At 44.0% G+C, this 23,066-nt stretch overlaps 1 protein-coding gene across 1 annotated transcript in view; it reads right to left on the bottom strand.

Annotated features, from left to right (window-relative positions):
* Nucleotides 1-204: 204 nt before the first annotated feature.
* Nucleotides 205-23,066, bottom strand: part of CEBPZ (CCAAT enhancer binding protein zeta) — a 194,236-nt gene continuing 171,374 nt past the window's right edge. Inside the window, exon 16 of the mRNA XM_030198102.1 lies at nt 205-3,541. Coding sequence (XP_030053962.1) covers nt 3,411-3,541 — 131 coding nt within the window. The 3' untranslated portion in view covers nt 205-3,410. The remainder of the gene's footprint in view (nt 3,542-23,066) is intronic.

A 23,066-nucleotide genomic window follows, 5' to 3' on the forward strand; every position in this document is an offset into this window, starting at 1 on the left:
TTAACTAATTCATTTGTATCAGATGGAAGGGGAGGGGGGAGGGTGTTGAATTGGTTTTCTAATTTTAGTGTTGTGAATTGGTAATGATAGCAATGTACTGAAAAGTTACAGTAGATCCTATACAGATGTTTATTATTTATTTTGCACTATTTGGAAATCCTTAATAAAATACAATAAAAAAAAAAGAAAATGTATGTATACAAGATTGAAAACTACTTTTATTATATAAAATAAACCTTATTTAATATTCAAAATGATATTATTATTTGTACAATATCCTTGCCAGACTTGTATTGGTTACGGTCTTTGGCTGTTTGTGCTTGCGGGATTAGCTGACCTGATATAAAAAGGATTCATTCAACCGAAGTTTCAACAGTGAATATTTCCTTAAAAAAGCTGCAGTTCAAAGAATTCCATAAGATCAACATTTTATTTATTAAATTCAATACCTTACCCATATACACACAGCCCAACATGGTTTATAATGAAACAAATGCTTATGTATAAATAAAAATATAATAAAACTTAAAATCAACAATTTTAAAGCCTGTTTAGCACCTTCTAGTGCATTTTTTTTTTGGGGGGGGGGGGGCGACGACTACGACACACCTCCTCTCCATCACCTCATGAGACAAGAGGTCCCACATCAGCCAATTCGCCCTAGGCCCTATACTCCTCTAGGGTCAGTCCTACTGTCTGTCACATTAAGAACAAGGAGGGGAGAGAGAATGTTTCTAACTGTTCTTTTAAACATAATTTCCTTGAACCTTTCTGTGCTTTAGTTGCTCTGTGAGTTATACAATTCATTTGTATTTTTAGTTTTCTAATGGAGCATGCCTTAGTTTTCAGTGATAACAATGAAACATTAAAACAAAGGGGTCAATATTTAAAGTGATATAACTGTCCAGAAATGGATCCTGATAGGTTAAAAATTGCTTGTTCTGAGTTATCTGCTGATATTCAGCAGCACTTTTGGTGGGTAGCATGTGGACAGAGAATGTCCCAAAGAATGATTCATTACAGAAGGGATCTGAATGTTAGCATGGATGATCTCTGAATATTATTTCTTCTGTATCTGTAGTATGATTGCTTCTATTTTAACCTTGCATTGAGTGCTATTATCTTTTCTGTTAAATTAATTGGCATTCCTTTTCTCTTTCATTGGCTTTTATGATCGTAAAGCACTTTGGTCTGTGTTACAGTTTAAGTGGTATATCAACATGACAGGTGTCAGGCATTGCTGTGGCTGTATAAAGATCTTCTCCATACTTTGGTATGTGGCTGCGGACACATGGTCGTGGATGCACGCCAGAAGGGTGTGACTAAAGGGGCAGGACACACTTCTTTAGAGCCCCTTCAGAGTCATCTGAGGAGCAAGAACAGGGGACTTTGCTCTACTGTTCCAGTCTCCACGGAGAAGCGTAAAGGCGGCAAGTTGACAAAAGTTGGAGCAACGCAAGTAATAGGTCCCATGGATCAACATCTACAAGCTAAAGATGCCGGAGCAATTGCTGGGAAAGTGAATACAGTACATTATCTCCCTTCTCAATCTCCTTAGCATTGGGTGGTCGAATGCCACCTCCTCAACTGGCTCAGATTCATTCCAGTGTTGCAGGAGCCTTCTAGAAACTGGAGGTTCCTGTGCACCGAAGGAGGTGTGATCCTCCCAAGAGACAACTCCCAATTTACCTGACAGTGAATCTAAACACACAGCATCGCTTCCTGTTCCGAGTAAGATGATACGTATGAAATCAGTTATTTGCTCTCTACCTGCAATGCCAGGTGCCTCTACTGTAGTAACTGAATTTTCTTTGAAAGATATTGGCAATTAAGTTTTTAGGATGGAGAAGGTTTTACAGGATAATTTATTAGGGTTTTGTCAATTTACTAAACAAACTTCTTAGAAACTCGTGGAACGGGATAATAAGAATGAAAGCTGTGGAACAGCAATTGGTTAAGGCTGATTCTCAGCTAAAATCTGTTCAAGCTGCTGTTGCTAAAGATAATTTGGTGATTCATATGCAGAAGGAAGCGATTGAGAACTCAGCGAGGGCATGCAATATGCATATATTGAACTTTACAGTAACTCATTACCTAGCACCTACAGAATTATTGAAGATGCATTTCAAAGATGTCCTTCAACTTCCTAATTTTTAATCATATGCGGTTACTACTGTTTATTACCTACCAAAAGGGGTGAAAGAGACTAAGAAGGATGGAAGTAATGATGTTATTAACTCCCCTGATATTTTAGATGTCTCTTAATTTTTAGTCTCATTTCATGATGTAATAAGCAAGATACTTTACTGGTTATTTTACAAACGGAAGAGCAAATGTTACCCATTCTAAAGGCTTACTTTCCAAAGAAGAATCTGTTGTTTTGTGGGAATTCCGTATTTATTTTTCCTGATATTTCTAAAGGTATCAAGTTTCATAGGAAAGCATTTCAACTGAAGTCTAAAGTGGTAGCAATTGTTTGATTGATTATGAAAATAACAGATAATGTGTTTTTGGATCCTTTGCAGCTTGAAACTTTTCTCACTGGGAAACTAGTGAGGGAAAAATCTAGCTGCATCTGATTTTTTTTTTTTTAATTATTGCCATTGAAGATAAGGAAAAAATGTTCAAGAGTTATATTTGGCTTCACTTACCAATTATGTGACTAGTTTTGTTTTAAACAGACAAGGTAATCCCTTGATGTGGACTAAAGCAATCGTTTATGGTGTGCATTTTTTTTTTATTTCTCTATATATTTCTGTAATAAAAAGTAAAATCTTATTAAAAAAAACACACACACAAACACTTAACAGATTAGTGCCGTTGAATAACACCACAGACCGCTAAACTCAAATTCGCTATTGTGAAGGTGGTCTGGGACAGAGTCAGTACTTATATGGTTAAGCGCCTAAATTCAGCACTTAATCACCTCAATTTAGCAATTAAATTGGATCTCATAAAAGTCAGTTCTATCTTTATGCAGTGTCCACTATGCAGTTAAGTGCTGAATATCATACTTAACTGCATAAGAGATAGCCAGCTGCATAAACTCAGATGTTCAATGTTGGTGCCTGGACATGGCCCGGATTTGAATATCCAGGAATAACACCACCACCAGCTAAAAAATTGCTCACTGCTGCTGGTTGAATATTGACCCCAAAATCTCCAATAGGATATGTGGCATTGGTCATTTTGGCTCTGTGCTAAAAGTTTTATTGCCACAAGTAAATAAATGAAATATCTTTGTTGAAGAAGACCATTTCCATGTACTTGACATTACAGTTCAAGGCATGAGGGTGACATCTTTTGAAACTGCTTTTCATATATACATTTAACATAATCAGGAGAGTACTATATAAAATCAGACGCTGCACACTACAAAACTGTATAAAAATGAAATGTGCTTCTTGCATCTACATTTTACATTTTTGTTTATTTTTCATCTTTTTATATTTAAACTTATTTTTCTTTCTAACAATGCTTTTAGCATCTCTGTTGTGAAGCCAGTTGTCTCGCTCTGCTTCCCATTTGAGCTGTTTGACACCTAAGGAGAAAACACAGATAAAATTAACAACATGAATCAAATTACACTGCAGACTGTGACCAAGTGCTGAGTACTCATTCCAAAGTACCTCTCACATTCCCTACAGTCACAGAATTCAATACACAAGCTTCTCACTCAATTTATGGATCAATTTTTAAACTCTGTGGTCAGTGTTTCTATTAATGTCAGATGTAGTGTTTGCGTTTTAATCTCTTCATTAAGACCCAAACACATCTGCAGCATACAAAACAAGAAACCAGTATATTATCAAAGAATACAATACTCTGCAAGGTAACAAATAAGTTTTCAATTCTTTTAAATACTCATAAGAACATATTTATTTATTTATCACATAGAGGTATATAAAAATAATGAGTGGAGTGGAACAGGTGGATGTGAAGCGTCTGTTCACGCTTTCCAAAAATACTAGGACTAGGGGGCATGCGATGAAACTATAGTGTAACATGTAGTTAGTGTTCATTGGATCATATAATAGTAAGGGATAATTCTGATTATGTTGAACCTGGGGAATAGGCCTTCTTAAATAATACTGATTTCAATGATTTCCTAAAGTTTAGGTAGCTCTGGGTAGATTTTATTGATTTGGGTAATGCATTCCATAGTTGAGTGCCAATGTAAGTGAAGTTTGAGGCGTCAATTGATTCATATTTTAGACCATTACAATCTGGGTAGTGTAAGTTCAAATATGATCGTGAGGTACTGGATCTGTTTCTGGGTGGTACGTCAACCAACTCAAGCATATATTTTGGTACCTCACCGTAGATTATCCTGTGAATTAATGTACATATTTTGAAGGCTACTCGTTCTTTTATAGGGAGCCAGTGCAGTATTTCTCTGGAGTGGCTTTGCAGATTCGAATTTAGGTTTTCCAAATATCAGTCTTGCCGCAGTATTGTGAGCCGTTTGTAATTTCTTGAGTAGGTGTTCTTTGCATCCTGCATATATAGCGTTGCAGTAATCCGTCTGGCTTAGGACCATGGACTGTATCAAATTACGGAAGATTTCACGAGGAAAAAAATGGTTTTATTCGTTTGAGTCTCCACATTGAATAAAACATTTTCTTTGTGGTCATGAGCACAAATTGCCCTGTTTGCAGACGACATTCTCTTTTATGTATCCCAACCATTACTGACACTGCCTATTATAATACGGGAACTGGAACTATACGGTAAAGTGGCGGGGTTTTTAGTGAATTACGATAAATCTGAGATGATGGGAATTACTAAATTGGAGCAGCTGAAACAGGCATTCCCTTTTAAAATGACGGACCATAGTTTTAGAAATTTGGGAATTATAATACCAAAAGATCTAAATAACCTCTTCTTGTTAAATTATACGCCTTTGCTCAGGGATGTGAGACGGGACTTGATTAAATGGAAGAATAATTGGTTGTCATGGTGGGGGAGAATAGCGGTAGTAAAAATGAACATTTTACCCAGACTGCTTTTTCTATTTCAGACACTGCCAATATTAGTACCCAGAAGGGAAATTTTAAAACTACAGTCAGATATAGGGACCTTTGTGTGGGTGGGTAGGCCAGCTAGGCTGTCGAAAAAAATCTTGTGAGGGAAGGTGGAAGAGGGGGGGAGAGGGATGCCAAATGTGCAGTGGTACTACTGGGCAGCCCAATTAAAACAGATAGGGGAGTGGAGTAAAGTAGACTTATCACCAATTACTAGGCTAGAGCAAATTTTTGTTAGGGAAGGAAAGCTAGATGGTCTGCTCTGGGCCTCAGTCCCGGAGCAGACATATAAGGGCCTTACACTGAATCCTTTTGTATCTCATCTCTTCACGGTGTGGGGGAGGCTGAAAAGGAAGGTAAGAGAGACAGGGAATAGATCTACATATGCATGGCGCTCACAGGAACCCGGGTTCCCGGGGGGGAAGGGAAAATAAGGTATTCCACAATTGGTTTAAAAAAGGTCTCATACGGTTTCATGAGTGCCTAGAGGGAAGCGGGACTGGTGGTTGGGAGGCGGGGATAGTGCTGGACAGACTTGTACGGTCTGTGCCAGAGCCGGTGGTTGGGAGGCAGGGCTGGTGGTGGGGAGGTGAGGATAGTGCTGGGCAGACTTATACGGTCTGTGCCTGTGCCAGAGCCGGTGACTGGGAGGTGGGGCTGGTGGTTGGAAGGTGGGGATAGTGTGGGGCAGACTTATACGGTCTGTGCCCTGAAGAGCACAGGTACAAATCAAAGTAGGGTATACACAAAAAGCAGCAAATATGAGTTATCTTATTGGGCAGACTGGATGGACCGTGCAGGTCTTTTTCTGCCGTCATCTACTATGTTACTATGTTACTATGAGGGTCGAATATGGACATTTGAAGAACTACAGGAAATGTATGGGTTAGTAGAGTCTGATTTATATGCGTACATGCAGGTCAAACACTTTATTAGTACAGAGAAATGGGCCAGGGAGGAATTTAAAGACAAAGAGGGATTTGAAAAAGTATGGGGGGATATGGATAAGTGGGGGAAAGGAATTTCACAGATATATGGACACCTCAGGGGGCAGAGTTTTATGAAAATGACCTATATGGAGGCGGCATGGGAAAAGGACTTGAATCAGGATGTTTCGGAGGCAGAATGGAGGCGGGTATGCTTGGAAGTCAAAAAAGCCTCTGTGTGTGTGCTTATTAAAGAAAATGCGTATAAAGTGCTGAGCAGATGGTATTATACACCTGATAGAATTAAAAGAATGTTCCCTGAGGCTTCTGATAGCTGTTGGAGATATGGAAGGGAGATGGGAACTTTTTTTCATGTTTTGTGGGGGTGCAGTTTGATTCAACCTTTTCCATATGATCCTAAATGGTGTCTCCTGGGGTGGGGGAACCAGAGGGGAAAGAGATTCAAGAGAATGGGGTTAGCTGCCACAAAAACCACTATTGCAATGCATTGGAAAAAGTCTGCTGGGCCAACTATAGGTAATTGGGCTGAGAAATTTAAAACCATTATAGAATTGGAAAAATTGACTGATAAGCGTAAGGGGAGATATAATCCAGAGGCACCTGAATGGATTCATCTAACAGATATTAAGGGGGTTTAGGCTGTTGGGGGAATCAGTTGTTGAGGGGTTAGTGGGGGGGGGGAAGGGGGGATAAAAGGGTTATAAGCATAATGTTAAAATAAAAATTAAATTGTTGCATTGTCATGTGCTGGAGCCAATGGCTCGTTGTTATGTTTGAGATGTTATTTCAATAAAAATTCAAAGTTAAAAATTTTTTTTTTTCCTTGTGGTGTTGGTTACTTGAGTCTCCAGTGTTAAGTGTCGATCAATTGTAATCCCTAGAAGTTTCAAACTACCCAAGATTAGCAATGAAAGGTTGGGGGTATTTAGAGTAGTAGGACCATCAAACATATAAACGGCGAGTGACCGTACTCACTCGCAAATGCGCAGTAGAGACCTCTGCCCCGCCCCCACGTCAATATGTGATGATGGGGGCGGAACACAGAGGGTCTGTACTGCGCATTGCTGAGGGAGGGACACCGCCGTCTAACGCTCCCCCCACCCGAGTCGCCGCCGCCACCCACCTTCTACCCGGTCGGGCCCTCGCTCCACTATTGAAACAGCGAGGGTCCGGGAACGCAGCACTGAGCTCTGCTGAGCTGCCGACATCGCCCTTCCTTCTTCTTCTCTGCCTCTGTCCCGTCCTCGACGACGTTACGTCACACGAGGGCGGGACAGGCAGAGAAGAAGAACGAAGGCCGACGTCAGCAGCTCAGCAGAGCTCAGTGCTGCGTTCCCGGACCCTCGCTGTTTCAATAGCGGAGCGAGGGCCCGGCCGGGTGGAAGGTGGGTGGTGACGGCTTGGGGGGGGCGAACTCGGCGGTGGGGGCGGGCCTTTCAACCCCCCTTTCCTATAATAGCCCGTTTTTACGGGCTCAAAGTCTAGTATTTGTTATATTGAGATGATAAAATGAGGCAGTGGGTCTTTTCGGCGTTTAATTTCAGATGGAAAGAATTTGCCCATTTTTCCATTGCGGTCAGTCCAAGAATAATTTGATCGGTAATTTCATCCAAGTTCTTACTGAAAGGTATATATATTGTTACATCGTCTGCGTAAATAAAAGGATTTAAGCCTAATCTGGATAGGGCGTTGGCTAATGGGGCCATCATTATGTTAAACAGTATGGGGGACAGTGGTGATCCTTGGACTCCGCAAACTGCATTCCATGAAGAAAATAAAGTTGAGTTTACTTTCACATGATAGGATCTAAATGAGAGAGAGCCCTTAAACCATTAAAGTACAGGACCACCAATTCCGAAATAGTCCAAAAGGTGCACCAAGATGTTATGGTCAATCATGTCAAATGTGCTAGACATGTCAAATTGCAGAAGGAGTATGCTCTTTCCAGCAGCAATTTGTTGTTTAAACTTAGATATAAGGGTAACCAATACCGTTTCAGTACTATATAAGGAGCGAAAACCGGATTGAGAATCATGTATGATGGAGAATTTGTCAAAGTATTCCACAAGTTGCTTGGTTACCACGCTTTCCATTAACTTTGTAAACAATGGTATGAAGGCAATTGGGTGATAGTTAGTAATGTCACTTGTTTTTTTTTTATTATCTTTAGGAATTGGGGTAAGGAGTATGTTTCCATAATTTTTTGGAAAGAAGCCAGATTGTAGCATAAAGTTTAGACTTGATGTGACATCTTGGATTAAGCAGGGAGGGGCGGATTTAAATAGATAATTCGGGCATGTATCCAATTTGCAGAAGGAGTTTGAAAATTTAGAAATTGCTTTGGTGATTTGTTCTGTGGATAGAGGGGTGAAATGCAGCCAAGTGCGATCTGCTGGGTGGTCTCCAGAGGTAGACTGAATGAGATTAAGGAAGTCATCAATGTCAGAGTTTTGTAGGGTGAGAGAGTTGCATAATTTTAGGATTTTTTCTTTGAAGTAACTGGCTAGTGAGTTTGCAGATGGGGAATCTGAGCTTGTAGATGTTACCAGATTTGTTTCAAAGAGATTGTTGACAATTTGAAATAATTTCTTCGGGTTTGAATAATCATATCCGATTTCTGATTTATAATATAGCTTTCGTGCTTGTTTTGTAGCATATTTGTATTTCCAAAGGGCTAGTTTCCATTCTGTAAGTGTGAGTGCATTTTTAGTTTTTTTCCATTTGCGTTCCATTTTTCTGGTTATTGATTTTAGGGACTTTAGTTCTTTGTTATACCAAGGTGTAGTATTTAATCTTTTTTTTCTCCTTATTTTTTAGAGGAGCTATTTCATCTAATATATTTTTGCATCTTTTGTCCCATTCATCAAGGAAGTGATTTGAATTTGCATTTGTAGTCCACTTATTGTCATATAGTTTGGACCAGAACTCCATAGGATCTATTTTTCCTCTTGTGGTGATTGTTGTGCGCGGTGATAACCTTTCTTTAACCATAGCATTGATAGCAACAAGGAAAACAGCACCCATGCAATTAACAATTGCCTAACTTTCAACATTAACCAATTATTTTTTCTGTTTATCCCCCTTCAACCCTCCCCCCCTCCCTACCTTCACAAACCACCTGCAGGTAAAACCACATCGTATGTGCAAAAAGCTGTGTCATAGTAAAGGTTGAGAAAACATTATAACTTTTCCCCAAACGAAAGCTCCAGCTCTTAATTTCTACCCTTTTAAACAAAATATAGTACCTAACCCTCTTGGAAATCCTTCAAAACCATAAAGTACCCCAACCCCCTCCCTCCCTTCCCCAAACCCCGTCAGGTGCTGCACCGTGCATTAGGCATTTAGTACTCGACTGCGCGCTACCACCGTCAGGGAGTCCCAAAACGGGGACCAAGTTTGACAAAAAACATCACCTTTAGGTGAGCTTAAATCCCCCACCGCTCTACGTTCCATAGAACAAAGAAAGATCATCCTGGAACGCCACTGGGACAGGGCCGGGCAATCAGGGGTCATCCACAATTGAAGAATAACCTTCTTCCCTACCAAAACTGCTTTCTTCAAGAATGGCTTTAGCCCTGTTGGCGATACCTGGGATAAATGGAACTTATCAAACAACAGCGCCAGTCTGTAGTGCCAAGTGATTCCCCAGAGACTGGACACATGATGGCATAGCCGCCTCCAAAATTCCAATACTCCTGGACATGTCCAAAACATGTGTCCCAAATCTGCCGGGGACTGATCACATTTCATACATTTGTCGTCTCCCTTCATATTTGCTTTCCATGCCCCATGTGGGGAGATGAACATTCGCGTGAAAAACTTGTAGGAGGTCTCCCTCAATGACATGCATTCCAACACTTTTGGAATGCCCAAAATACATGCCTTCAGTTGCTCTGACTGAATATTTACTTTTAGTTCTCTATTCCATTGATTTACCAATCGATCATAATCATATTCCCCAAGTTGCTCTCTGAGACCTGTATGATAATATTTCAAGGGAACTGCCAATTGTGCATCTAAAGCTAAAATGGACAAAAACCGTTCCCAGGTCTCCGGACTCAAGCCAGAGGGAGGAAGCGACTACAAATAATGTCTAAGTTGAAATAAAGCAAAAGAATCCCCTCTAGTGATCCCAAACTCTGATGCTAAGTCTGCGAAGGACTTCAATGTTCCATCCTCCGAATATAATTGATACAAGTAGGTTATTCCCTGAGAAGCCCAATGAACAAAGGTTGCTGAAGTAGTACCAGGGGAGAAGTGTGCGTTGCTCTGTATCGGTAATAATGGGGAACTTGCTGCAGAAAGGCCATAGTGACGGCACATCCATCGCCAAGTTTTCCTCAACGGTGAAAGTATCAGCACATAAGCTGATGGGGTACTCAAGTCTCTAGATGGTGCATGTAGCCAAAAACTAAAATGGCTCGGGGGGACAATAAGCGTACTTCTACCTCCGTACATGAAAAATAACTTGTATTCCTAAACCCATCGGAAAGATGTCGCATGTTACTGGCCACTGATAGGAATCTCAAATTCAACAAACCTAGGCCACCTTGTCTTCTTGGGAGATAAAACTTTGCAGATGCTACCCTGGGTCGCTTATTTTGCCAAATATAGCATGTTATCATCTGTGTCAACAACCTCTCATCCCTACGAGTAAGAAATATCAGCAACATCTGTAGAGCATATGTCCATTTGGGCACCAACACCATATTATAGAGTGCTATCCGACCCATGAGAGACAAGGGTAAGGACTTCAAAACCCTAACGTCTGGTATATTCCCTCAACGGCTGCAAATTTAACTCATATATGGACGTTAGATTAGCGGGTATCCAAACTCCTAAATATTTAAGTGGTCCATCAGCCCAAGAGAGGGGAAACACACCCTCCCAGGTTTCTCGAATCTGCACCTGGATCGGCAGGGCCACTGACTTCTGTTCGTTCAGGGAGAACCCGGAGTAGTACCCAAACTCCTGTAGCGCATTAAGCAAGTAGGGCAAGGACTGCTGCGGTTCTGTCAATGTCACTAGCACGTCGTCTGTAAAAGCTAACATCTTAATAATTCCCGTTTGTAACTCTACCCCATGGATATCTGGGTCTCTCTGAATGGACTGCAACAATGGTTCTAGATACAAAAGAAACAGTATGGGAGAGAGAGGGCATCCTTGACAAGTCCCACACTCAACTGGAAAAGAGATGGAACGTAGACCATTAACCACCAAGGAGGCTCGCGGATTCGTGTACAGCGCCTCTATCGCTTGCAAAATCCAACCCTGTAGGCCCACATATTTCAACACTGAGAATAAATAATCCCATCTCACCTTGTCAAAGGCCTTTTCTGCATCCAAACTAACCAACAACAAGGGGTCTGTAGTAAGATGGCTCTGCGCTATTGCTAAGCACACCTTGCACACATTAAGACACGAGTAGCGGCCCCTGACAAATCCTACCTGCCCGTCACTCACTAGATCAGACATGAAAGGAGCTAGACAATCCGCTAACACCTTGGCCAAAATCTTCAAATCTGCATTTATAAGCGAGATAGGTCTGTACGAACCCGGCTGATCTGGAGGCCTACCTGCCTTGGGGATTAACGTAATCAGCGCCTCATTGGAGTGCCTGGGAAACTCCCCCTGGGAAATTGATTCTTCAAGAAAGGCTAGCAACGGTCCACAGATCTTAGGAAACAAAAGTTGGTAATACTCTGCCACAAATCCATCCGGACCTGGTGCCGAGCCCCGCTTTAGTGATTTAACCACCTTTTGTAGCTCCTTGGCCTGCAACGGGGCGTTCAACTTGTCTAGTATCTCTGGGGCAAGGCGCGGTAATCCAGAATCTACTAAATAGTCCACCACCGGGGGCCCAGAACGTACTTCCAGTGCGGCGTACAATGCCACATAGTAATCTCTTAAAATCTTAACTACCCCAGGAATGTTATTCGTCTGCGTGCCATCCGGTGCCTTTAAACATGGAATAAATCTATGGCCTCCCCAAGACTTGGTGAGCCGAGCCAGCAATTTGCCAGATTTATTCCCAAACCTATGAAAGGAATATGATCGATTAAAAAATTGTTTCTTTGACCTTTCATGAATCATAGCATTTATCGCCGTCAAGGAAGCCGTCATTGAATCTCTTGTCCTATCGGACGGAGCTGCCAAATATGCCCGTTTAGTTATCTGATATTTCCTCTCCAGATGGATTACCCCACGGGCCAACCTCTGTGAACGCGCACACATAAAGGCTATAATATCACCCCGCAGTACCACCTTAGAGGTCTCCCAATACAACTGAGCTTCTTGCTCATGGCTTCCGTTCGAGGCTTCAAAATAAGACCATCTCTGCAAAAGGTAGTCTCGAAACTTCTCATCTTTTAAATACACTGGAAATCTTCACAACCTCTGTAGAAGATGTGCCACCCACAGGTCTAGATCCACCCAAATTAGAGTATGGTCTGAAACCTCCATTGGACCAATCTCTGCATGTAACAACTGGGGAAACAAAGACGACAAGAAAATATAATCTAGACAAGACCAAGTGCCATGGGTCCTAGACATGTGCATATAGTCCCGCACGGAAGGATTACTCAATCTCCAGGGATCCACCAAAGTCAAAGCACTACAGAGGTACGCTAGACCCTTCCCCCTGCCCATCGACGCGCCTGCATTGGGATTGGATCGATCCTGCCACCTGTCCAAAACTTGGTTGAAATCACCCACAACAATCCAGGGTGCTGATTTGTATCCCCAACCGTACCAAGTGTTGAAAAAATGAGTGATCATAGACATTAGGCCCATACACATTTAAAAGGAAAACCTCTTGACCCAATATATTCAAATGTATAAGAATGTAGCGACCCTCTCGATCGCGTTCCACCACTCTGGATGTACACTGCAAATTTTTTTTGATCAGGACCGCTACACCCCCCTTCTTACCCCCCAAAGATGCAAAGTGGCAGTCCCCTACCCATCTTTGTTTTAATTTTAAATGTTCTATATCTGTCAGTTTAGTTTCCTGAAGGCATGCAATGGAGGCTTTATGACGCTGTAGAGCAGACAAAAGTTTTGTCCTTTTAACTGGAGAAGAGATACCAGATATATTCTAAGACACTAGTCTTGGAACTGAAAACTTAGCCATTATCCCAGACAGCCCATCCACAATATTGTAAAACACAACATTTTACCTGTTCCCAAGTGCCTAGCTCTCACCCAGGAACCTGGCTCCACTGACCGCAGCCACGCCACAGCTAAGTTTACTGGACAAATAAGTGTCCCATGCACAGCACAGCAATCCCACCCCCTCTTTCTTATTTCTTCAGAAAATCCCATCAACAAAACCTCCCTTACCCAACAACCTCCCCCTCCCTGTTCCATCCCCTTCCCAAACCTCCAACACCCCTTGTAATACCACCCACTCCTTCCATAGGTCTGCACCAACCCAAAAGATCACTCACCAATGCCTGTTCAGGCTCTTCCTCCTTGAAAAACCTCCACTCTCCCAAATTTCCCTCAGATGTGTACCACAGATCACTCACACACCACTGGTACCCCCCCCCCCCCCCCCATATTACACATTTGCGCAGGCCCCGCTCCAACTACATTCTCACCAATAAAAATAAAATAAATTCCCTGACCATACATCTCTCAAACCAGGCAGTTCACCTTTCTTCCCGCCCACACAACTGACCCTCACAGCCTGTGCATCTCAAATCGCCATATCCTTGTCCCAGTCTGGTCTTGCACAGGTCAAATTGCAAACACGTTATCTCACTTGTGTTCAATGTTATACCAAATTTACAATAGCATCACATTCTGTGCAACAAACCTGCACAACATACAAACCCCGAAATAACACAAATCTATTCCCCAGCAACTTTGCCTCAAACGTCTTGGGATTATGTAACTGTTCAATCCGGATTCTTGGAGGGTAAATTTGCTGTCTCTCCTTGTAACCATCGGAGAGCGCTTTCCGGGGACTCACGGGTACGCCACTGACCCTTATCAAAGATTCTCATCTGCGCAGGGTATTTCAGTTGAAATTTATTACTCTCCACGAGCCTCGTACACACCAGAGAAAACAACCGGCGCTTCGCTGAAAGCTCAGCTGAATAGTCCTGAAAGAGTTGTAGCTGTGCACCCTCATAACAAAACTCTTCTTTGTGCGATCGGTAGTGTTGCAAGAGTAAGTCTTTTTGGATTGAGTTGTGAAACTTTGCAATAACAATTCTGGGCTTCTGTTCACCTGCCCGTTTCACACCGAGGCGATGCGCTCTCTCTAGCAGCACTTTTTCTTTGTGGCCTGCCCCTGCCATCGCCGCTCCCAGCCACCGCTCCAATTCCTGCCGCAGATGCTTCTCCGGGACTGTTTCAGGGACCCCTACAAATCGTAAGTTGTCCCTTCGTGATCGGTTTTCCAAATCATCAATTTTCAGCTGTTGCGCTTTAATCGTAGCCGCTAGCCGTTCCAGCTCCGTCTTTTCTCCCTGTGCGCCGTCTTCAAGCTCAGACACACGGACTTCTAGCTCACCAGTTCGTCTGGCTAGATTGAGCTGAGAAATTCCTGAGATCTGCTCTGACAGTTGAATCAGTCTAGGGTCCAAAGCATTAACTACCAAAGCAGTTAACTCCGCGATCACTGTCTCCGTGCAGGAGAGTTGCGGGGCCTTCGCCGGCTCTGCCATCTTGTCTTCCGAGAGCTTGGTTTGTTCCAAACCTTTTTTGGCTGATTTAGAAGCCATCGTGGTACTCACTTTGACAAATTTGTCCATAAAAGGTGGGGAGAACGTACTCCTCAAATTTAAACAAGAAATTCACTGCCGATACGTTGATTAAAAGGGATAGAGGCAAGGGCCCTTGAGCAGCTCCAGGCACCCACGTCCGACACTCCTCTTGGCATCACGTGATCTCACGGCATCCCCTGAGGATCAGGCGACCCTCAGGGGGAGGAATGCTGGCTTCGGCCTAACCCCTGGTAAGCCTTTCCTCAGCTGAGAGGTGCCCAGCTCTACCACCGGCTGCCTTTCAGGTGCTGTGGAGGACTTGCAGCTCATCTGCATATCCTTACAGCCTTCTCCGGGATGACACCCAGGTCCACTCCGATCCATTCAGGGCCTCCGCTCTAGGTGCCCAGTACTCCCACCAGGTGCTGTGGAGGACTTGCAGTCCTTCTGCATTTCCTCACAGCTGTATCCGGGGTGACTCCAGGTCCACCCCGATCTTCCCAGGGCCCTCTCGCTCCAAGTGCACAGATTTTCCAGGTGCTTTTTGGCTAGGATCAGGCGACCCTCAGGGGGAGGAATGCTGGCTTCGGCCTAACCCCTGGTAAGCCTTTCCTCAAGCTGAGAGGTGCCCAGCTCTACCACCGGCTGCCTTTCAGGTGCTGTGGAGGACTTGCAGCTCATCTGCATATCCTTACAGCCTTCTCCGGGGTGACACCCAGGTCCACTCTGATCCATTCAGGGCCTCTGCTCTAGGTGCCGTTAGGCGCGCGGGGCATTTTTCTCTTTACATCTAATCTTCTTCCCAGTTGCTAAAGTACCTCAATCGTTTATGGCCCCTATTCACATTCTCTTCCTAGCCCTGTCCCTTCCTAATCTTTTCCCTCACCCCCTACCTCTCTCCGCTACAGGAACTCACTGCCCATCCATCGACTTCATCACCTCACCTTACTGGCTACCCTCTTCCTCCCTCTTGGCTTTTAATCCCAGTCTCTTTCTTCCCTACATTTTGCCTTCCCCATTCCACCTAAATACCTCTCGCCTTCGACGCCTTTGTGGTCACACCTCTCCTACTCTCCTCCGCTCTCTTTTACTCCTTCTCTTACTCTCAGCCGGTGACATCAATCCCAATCCTAGCCCTCCTCACCAACTATTATCCCAACTCTACAGATCTAACCGCGACCTCTCTAACCTCATCTCTATTCTTCTACTTCCCTCCTCTTCTCTGCCCTTCTCTTGCACCCTATGGAATGCCCGCTCTATCTGTAACAAACTCGCCTATATCCAGGACCTCTTTATCTCGCGTCACCTCCATCTGCTCGCCATAACAGAAACCTGGATCTGCCCTGATGACTCTGCTTCAGTCGCAGCCCTCTGTCATGGCGGTTATCTTTTTTCACATACTCTTCGCCCTGCTGGTCGCGGGGGTGGTGTTGGACTACTTCTCTCTCCCTCCTCCAGATTTCAACCCCTTCTGCCACCTCAATCTCACTGTTTTTCCTCCTTTGAAGTCCACTCCATCCGCTTTTTCTCTCCTCTGCCTCTTCGAATAGCGGTCATCTATCGTCCCCCTGATAAGTCCCTTTCATCCTTTCTCAGTGACTTTGATGCCTGGCTTGCCTTCTTCCATGATCCTTCCTCCCCCTCTCTCAACCTTGGTGACTTTAATATTCCTGCTAATGATCCTTCCAACTCTTAAATTTCCAAGTTACTCGCTTTAACATCCTCCTTTAATTTCCAACTATGCTCCACCTCCCCCACTCATCAAAATGGTCACTGTCTTGATCTCATCTTCTCCTCCAACTGTTCACCCTCTAGTTTCCTTGCCTCTGATCTTCCCCTCTCTGATCACCATCTTATAACTTTCACACTTAAATCTCCTCCCTCCCAGTCCTGTCCTATCTTATCTAATTTATCTAGGAATCTTCACGATATTGACCCTTCATCTCTATCCTCCCATTTATCAAACCTCCTCTCTACTGTGGCACCATCCACATCTGTCAACGAGGCTGTTTCTTCTTACAACAATACTCTATCCTCTGCCTTAGACACTCTTGCACCTTTGATGACCCGCTCTATAAGGGGTACAAAACCCCAACCTTGGCTGACTTCTAATATCCGCTACCTACGTTCCTGTACCTGCTCCGCCGAACGCCTCTGGCGGAAATCTCGGGCCCTTGCTGATTTCTTACACTTTAAGTTCATGCTGACCTCCTTCCAATCTGCTCTTTTACGCGTCAAACAGGATTATTATATCCAACTGACCAACTCTCTTGGTTCTAACCCTCGACTTCTCTTCACCACATTGAACTCTCCTGAAGGTGCCCCTCCCCCAACTCTCCCTTCATTATCTCCTCAGACCCTTGCTGAATTCTTTCACGACAAGGTTCAAAAGATAAACCTTGAATTCTCTACCTCGACACCTCTCCCTCCACTAGTCCGTTCCCCTCTCTCTCCTTCCCCTCATTCCTTTTCCTCCTTTCCTGAAGTTACTATAGAGAAAACTACACTTCTTTCTTCCTCAAAATGTACCACCTGTTCCTCTGATCCCATTCCCACCCACCTTCTTAATGCCATCTCACCTGCTCTTATTCCGTTTATCTGTCACATTCTCAACCTCTCACTTTCCACTGCAACTGTCCCTACTGCCTTTAAACATGCTGTGGTCACACCTCTCCTTAAGAAGCCTTCACTCGACCCTACTTGTCCCTCTAATTACCAACCCATCTCCCTCCTCTCTTTTCTCTCCAAATTACTTGAGCGTGCTGTTCACCACCGCTGCCTTGATTTTCTCTCCTCACATGCTATTCTTGACCCACTACAATCTGGTTTTCGCCCTCTCCACTCAACCGAAACTGCGCTTACTAAAGTCTCCAATGACCTATTACTGGCTAAATCCAGAGGTCTCTATTCCATCCTCATTCTTCTTGATCTTTCCACTGCTTTTGACACTGTCGATCACAGCATACTCCTCGATACCCTGTCCTCACTTGGATTCCAGGGCTCTGTCCTTTCCTGGTTCTCTTCCTACCTCTCCCTCTGCACCTTCAGTGTTCTTCTACTTCTATCCCTCTGCCTGTCGGCGTACCTCAGGGTTCTGTTCTTGGTCCCCTCCTCTTTTCTATCTACACTTCTTCACTTGGTTCATTAATCTCATCCCATGGCTTTTCCTACCATCTCTATGCTGATGACCCCCAAATCTACCTTTCTACCCCTGATATCTCACCTTGCATCCAAACCAAAGTTTCAGCGTGCTTGTCTGACATTGCTGTCTGGATGTCTCAACACCACCTGAAATTAAACATGACCAAAACCGAGCTTCTCATTTTTCCCCCCAAACCCACCTCCCCACTCCCCCCGTTTTCTATTTCTGTTGATGGCTCTCTCATTCTCCCTGTCTCCTCAGCTCGAAACCTTGTGGTTATCTTTGACTCTTCGCTCTCCTTCTCTGCTCATATCCAGCAGACCGCCAAGACCTGTCGTTTCTTTCTTTACAACATCCGTAAAATACGCCCCTTTCTTTCTGAGCACTCTACCAAAACCCTCATCCACACCCTTGTCACCTCTCGTTTAGACTACTGCAATCTGCTTTTTTTTTGTTTTGTTACATTTGTATCCCGCGCTTTCCCACTCATAGCAGGCTCAATGCGGCTTACATGGGGCAATGGAGGGTTAAGTGACTTGCCCAGAGTCACAAGGAGCTGCCTGAGGTGGGAATCGAACTCAGTTCCTCAGTTCCCCAGGACCAAAGTCCACCACCCTAACCACTAGGCCACTCCTCCAGTTCTTGCTTCTTGCTGGCCTCCCACTTAGTCACCTCTCTCCTCTCCAATCGGTTCAAAACTCTGCTGCCCGTCTCGTCTTCCGCCAGGGTCGCTTTACTCATACTACCCCCTCTCCTCAAGTCGCTTCACTGGCTCCCTATCCGTTTTCGCATCCTGTTCAAACTTCTTCTACTAACCTATAAATGTACTCACTCTGCTGCTCCCCAGTATCTCTCCACACTCGTCCTTCCCTACACCCCTTCCCGTGCACTCCGCTTCATGGATAAATCCTTCTTATCTGTTCCCTTCTCCACTACTGCCAACTCCAGACTTCGCAGCTTCTGTCTCGCTGCACCCTACGCCTGGAATAAACTTCCTGAGCCCCTACGTCTTGCCCCATCCTTGGCCACCTTTAAATCTAGACTGAAAGCCCACCTATTTAACATTGCTTTTGACTCGTAACCACTCACCTCCACCTACCCTCCTCCTGCCTGTACACATTAATTGATTTGATTACTTTTTTTTTCTTTTTTGTCTATTAGATTGTAAGCTTTTTGAACAGGGACTGTCTTTCTTCTAAGTTTGTGCAGCGCTGCGTACGCCTTGTAGCGCTATATAAATGCTAAATAGTAGTAGTAGTAGTAATCTCTCTTCTTGGATTCTTATAGATGCAATTTCAAGTTTAGTGGAGATAAGTTCATCAATAATTTCAATCAGGAAATTGGAGCGATAAATAATAGCTAAACCTCCACCTTTTTTGTCCTTCCTAGTCCAATGTAATATTTTATAATTTGGGGGACATAAATCTAGTAGAATTGGGTCTTTTTGATTTCGGAGCCAGGTCTCAGTGATGATGAGTAGGTCTAGGTTGTCAGAAGCAATCCAGTCGGAGATTAGTAGTGATTTGTTAACTACAGATCTGGCATTGATGTAACCATTTTTGGTGTTTTGAAATGAAGTTTCCAGGTTTGGGAAAATATCAATTTTGGTGAGAGTTCTATCCTTGACATGAACTGATTTATTAAAGCCTTTTTTTAAAGACCGTGAATGTTGATCATATTTGGTGGTTTTTCCTTTAGTATAATGTTAATTGGTAAGCTGTGAAGTTGCTTTACTAGGATGTCTAGATTGGTTTTGAATGATGGTATTTATATTATGACCACTGTATATTGTGGATGATGATTGATTAATCAATAGGAAGGTGTAGGTGATAAGAAAATATTTGGTTAGTTCCATATTGAAATAAAGATAAACTGGAGCAGATGATGCAGACTGGGGCAGAGGATGCAGGCAGGGGCAGATGATGCAGGCTGGGCAGAGGATGTGGGCAGGAAAACAGACAATGTAAGCTGCAGCAGACGATGCAGGCTGGTGCAAAGGGTGCAGGCAGGAACAGAGGAGTAGAAGTTGCAGACGAAGCAGGCCGGGTAGAGGATGCAGGCAGGAACAGATGATGTAGGCTGGGCAGTGGATTCAGGCAGAAACAGTTGAATGCAGGCTAGGGCAGAGGATGCATGCAGGAACTGATGATGCAGGAAAGAACTGATGATGTAAGCTGGAGCAGACTAACACAGGCGGGAGCAGAGGAGTAGAAGGTTGCAGGTGATGCAGGCTAGGGCAGAGGATGCAGGCAGGAACAGATGATGTAGGCTGGGCAGAGGATGCAGGCAGGAACAGTTGATGCAGGTAAGAATTGATGATGTAAGCTGGAGCAGACAACGCAGGCTGGGCAGAGGATGCAGGCGGGAACAGAAGGTTGCGGACGATGCCGGCAGGAACAGATGATGCAGACTGGAGCAGAGGTTGCAGGCAGGGACAGAAGATGCAGGCTGGTGTAGGGATGCAGGTAGGAACAGATGTTGCAAACTGGGCAGAGGATGCAGGCAGCTGTAAAGGACTAAAATACAAGCTGATGCATGCCACTACGTTCTCTTACACGAGCACGCAGATATGGAATGCTCTACCCACAGACCTGAAATCAATTGTCGAAACAAATAACTTTCACAAATCTCTGAAGACATACTTCAACAAGGCCTACAACGAGAACCAATAGCTTCACTGATCCACTTTCCAAACCCAACCAGCTATGAAAATCCACTTCTACAATCACCCGCCTAATCACTTCCTCTTTCTTCCCTACTTAATCTCTGTACACTACTAACTGTATCTGATATTCTGGAATGACAATGTCATAACAAAACTATGTAAGCCACATTGAGCCTGCAAATAGGCGGGATAATGTGGGAAACAAATGCAATAAATAATAATAATAATAATAATAATGAAGGCTGGAAATAGACGATGCAGGCTGGGGCAGAGGTTGCAGGCAGGAAAATCGGTGGTCAGCAGTGTAGGACAAATCGGTTGTCAGTACTATAGGGCAATTCGGTGGTTGGTAGTGCAGGGAAATCAGATCAGTAGTCAGTAGCACTTCAGGAATTTGGATGTCAAATGAATAATGGCAGATCGGTTTTAAGCAGTAAAAAGGGCCAATCGGTGATCAGATGTTCAGGGGAAATCGAATGTCAGCTGCACAATGGCAGATCAGTTGTCAGTTCAGGGAAATCGGATGTCAGCTTCACAATGGTAGATTGTTATCAGCCGAAGTGTGTCTAACAAGTTCGATGAAAGCAGGGAAGCATTTGGTTGATCTCTATTTGCACTGCACCAGTACAACCGTCATTCAAACTACTGCAAGCAATCCTTAACTGAATACAGCCACAGACTCAAATCTATTTCACTATCTGACCAGTTGTGGTGGTCGGATATGCAATAATCAGTCATGCTTCTGAGTAGGGAGGGGGCACAATTGCAATCAGAGGTGCTCGGCAGTCTCCTGTAGCTGTGGTCAACGGTCACAATGGCCCACTCTCAGCACCTCGGTATTCTAAAGCACAATCCACAAACAGCGTCTCAGACGACAGAAGCAATACCGCAGCCCCTTCAAAGAGAAAGCCAACACCTCAACAGCGATCACGGCACCGCACCAGACGCATGTCCGCGCGATTGCGAAAGGAACGGCTCCAAGTCGGCCCAAGCACGGCCCCCGCAGCTCTCGATCTCAAAATGGTGCTCGACGATGCTCCCGCTTCCCGCTGTCTTTCGAATGCTTCGATCATGACTCAGGAGATCAATATAGGGTGGGTGGCAGATCGGATGAGCGCGGAGAAGCGATGAGTATAGTGGTATGGGGCAGGCTAGGTTGCGATCAACTGTTTTTAAGCTGGTGCCCCGGAGGAGAGAACAGCACTTGCCTCACTCTGACTGGTGTAATTAGCCTCTGTAATCGGCCTTTGATGGTACACGGTATGGGCAGGCTAGCTTGCGATCAACCGTTAGTACTTGGCTTTTAAACTGGTGCCCCAGAGGAGAGAATAGCACTTGCCTCACTCTGTCTGGTGTAATTAGCTTCCGTAATTGACCTTTGATGGTACACGGTGACTGGACAGTGGTGAACGAGATTGTTTAATCGCCCAGAGATACTGTACCGGGTCCGATGATAATCGGATCTAGATTCACTAACCTAGATTTAATTTGATGACAGGGTTAAGGTACAGTTGGACCATTTTCAGCTGCTTTTTCGGATAACTGTTGTCAGAGCTATCTATAGTGTGACTCCTTAGGCAGCGGACATCTTTTTTTTTTATATATATGAATATATAAGAATAGCCATACTGGGTCAGACCAACAGTCCATCTAGCCCAGTATCCTGCTTCCAACAGTGACCAATCCAGGTCACCAGTACGTGGCAGAAACCCAAATAGTAGCAACATTCCATGCTACCAATCCCAGGGCAAGCAGTGTCTTCCCCATGTCTGTCTCAACAGCAGACTATAGACTTTTCCTCCAGGAACTTGTCCAAACCTGTTTTAAACCCAGATACGCTAACCGCTGTTACTACTACTACTACTATTTAGCATTTCTATAGCGCTACAAGGCATACGCAGCGCTGCACAACCATAGAAGAAAGACAGTCCCTCCTCAAAGAGCTTACAATCTAATAGACAAAAAATAAATAAAGTAAGCAAATCAAATCAATTAATGTGGACGAGAAGGAAGAGAGGAGGGTAAGTGGAGGCGAGTGATTACAAGTGGTTACGAGTCAAAAGCAATGTTAAAGAGGTGGGCTTTCAGTCTAGATTTAAAGGTGGCCAAGGATGGGGCAAGACGTAGGGGCTCAGGAAGTTTATTCCAGGCGTAGGGTGCAGCAAGACAGAAGGCGCAAAGTCTGGAGTTGGCAGCAGTGGAGAAGGGAACACATAAGAAGGATTTATCCACGGAGCGGAGTGCATGGGAAGGGGTGTAGGGAAGGAAGAGTGTGGAGAGATACTGGGGAGCAGCAGAGTGAGTACATTTATAGGTTTATCATTTTGGTTGCTCTTCTCTTAACCATTTCTAATTCTACTATATCTTTTTTGAGATAAAGCGACCAGAACTGAACGCAATACTCAAGGTGCGGACGTACCATGGAACGACACAAAGGCATTACAGTGTTTTCAGTCTTATTCACCATCCCTTTTCTGATAATTCCTACCACATCCTCCAGCAAAGAGTTCTAGAGCTTAACTATTTGTTGAGTGAAAAAATATTTCCTCCTATTTGTTTTAAAAGTATTTCCAT

Source organism: Microcaecilia unicolor, chromosome 3 (genome assembly GCF_901765095.1).
Source record: "Microcaecilia unicolor chromosome 3, aMicUni1.1, whole genome shotgun sequence".
NCBI lineage: Eukaryota > Metazoa > Chordata > Amphibia > Gymnophiona > Siphonopidae > Microcaecilia > Microcaecilia unicolor.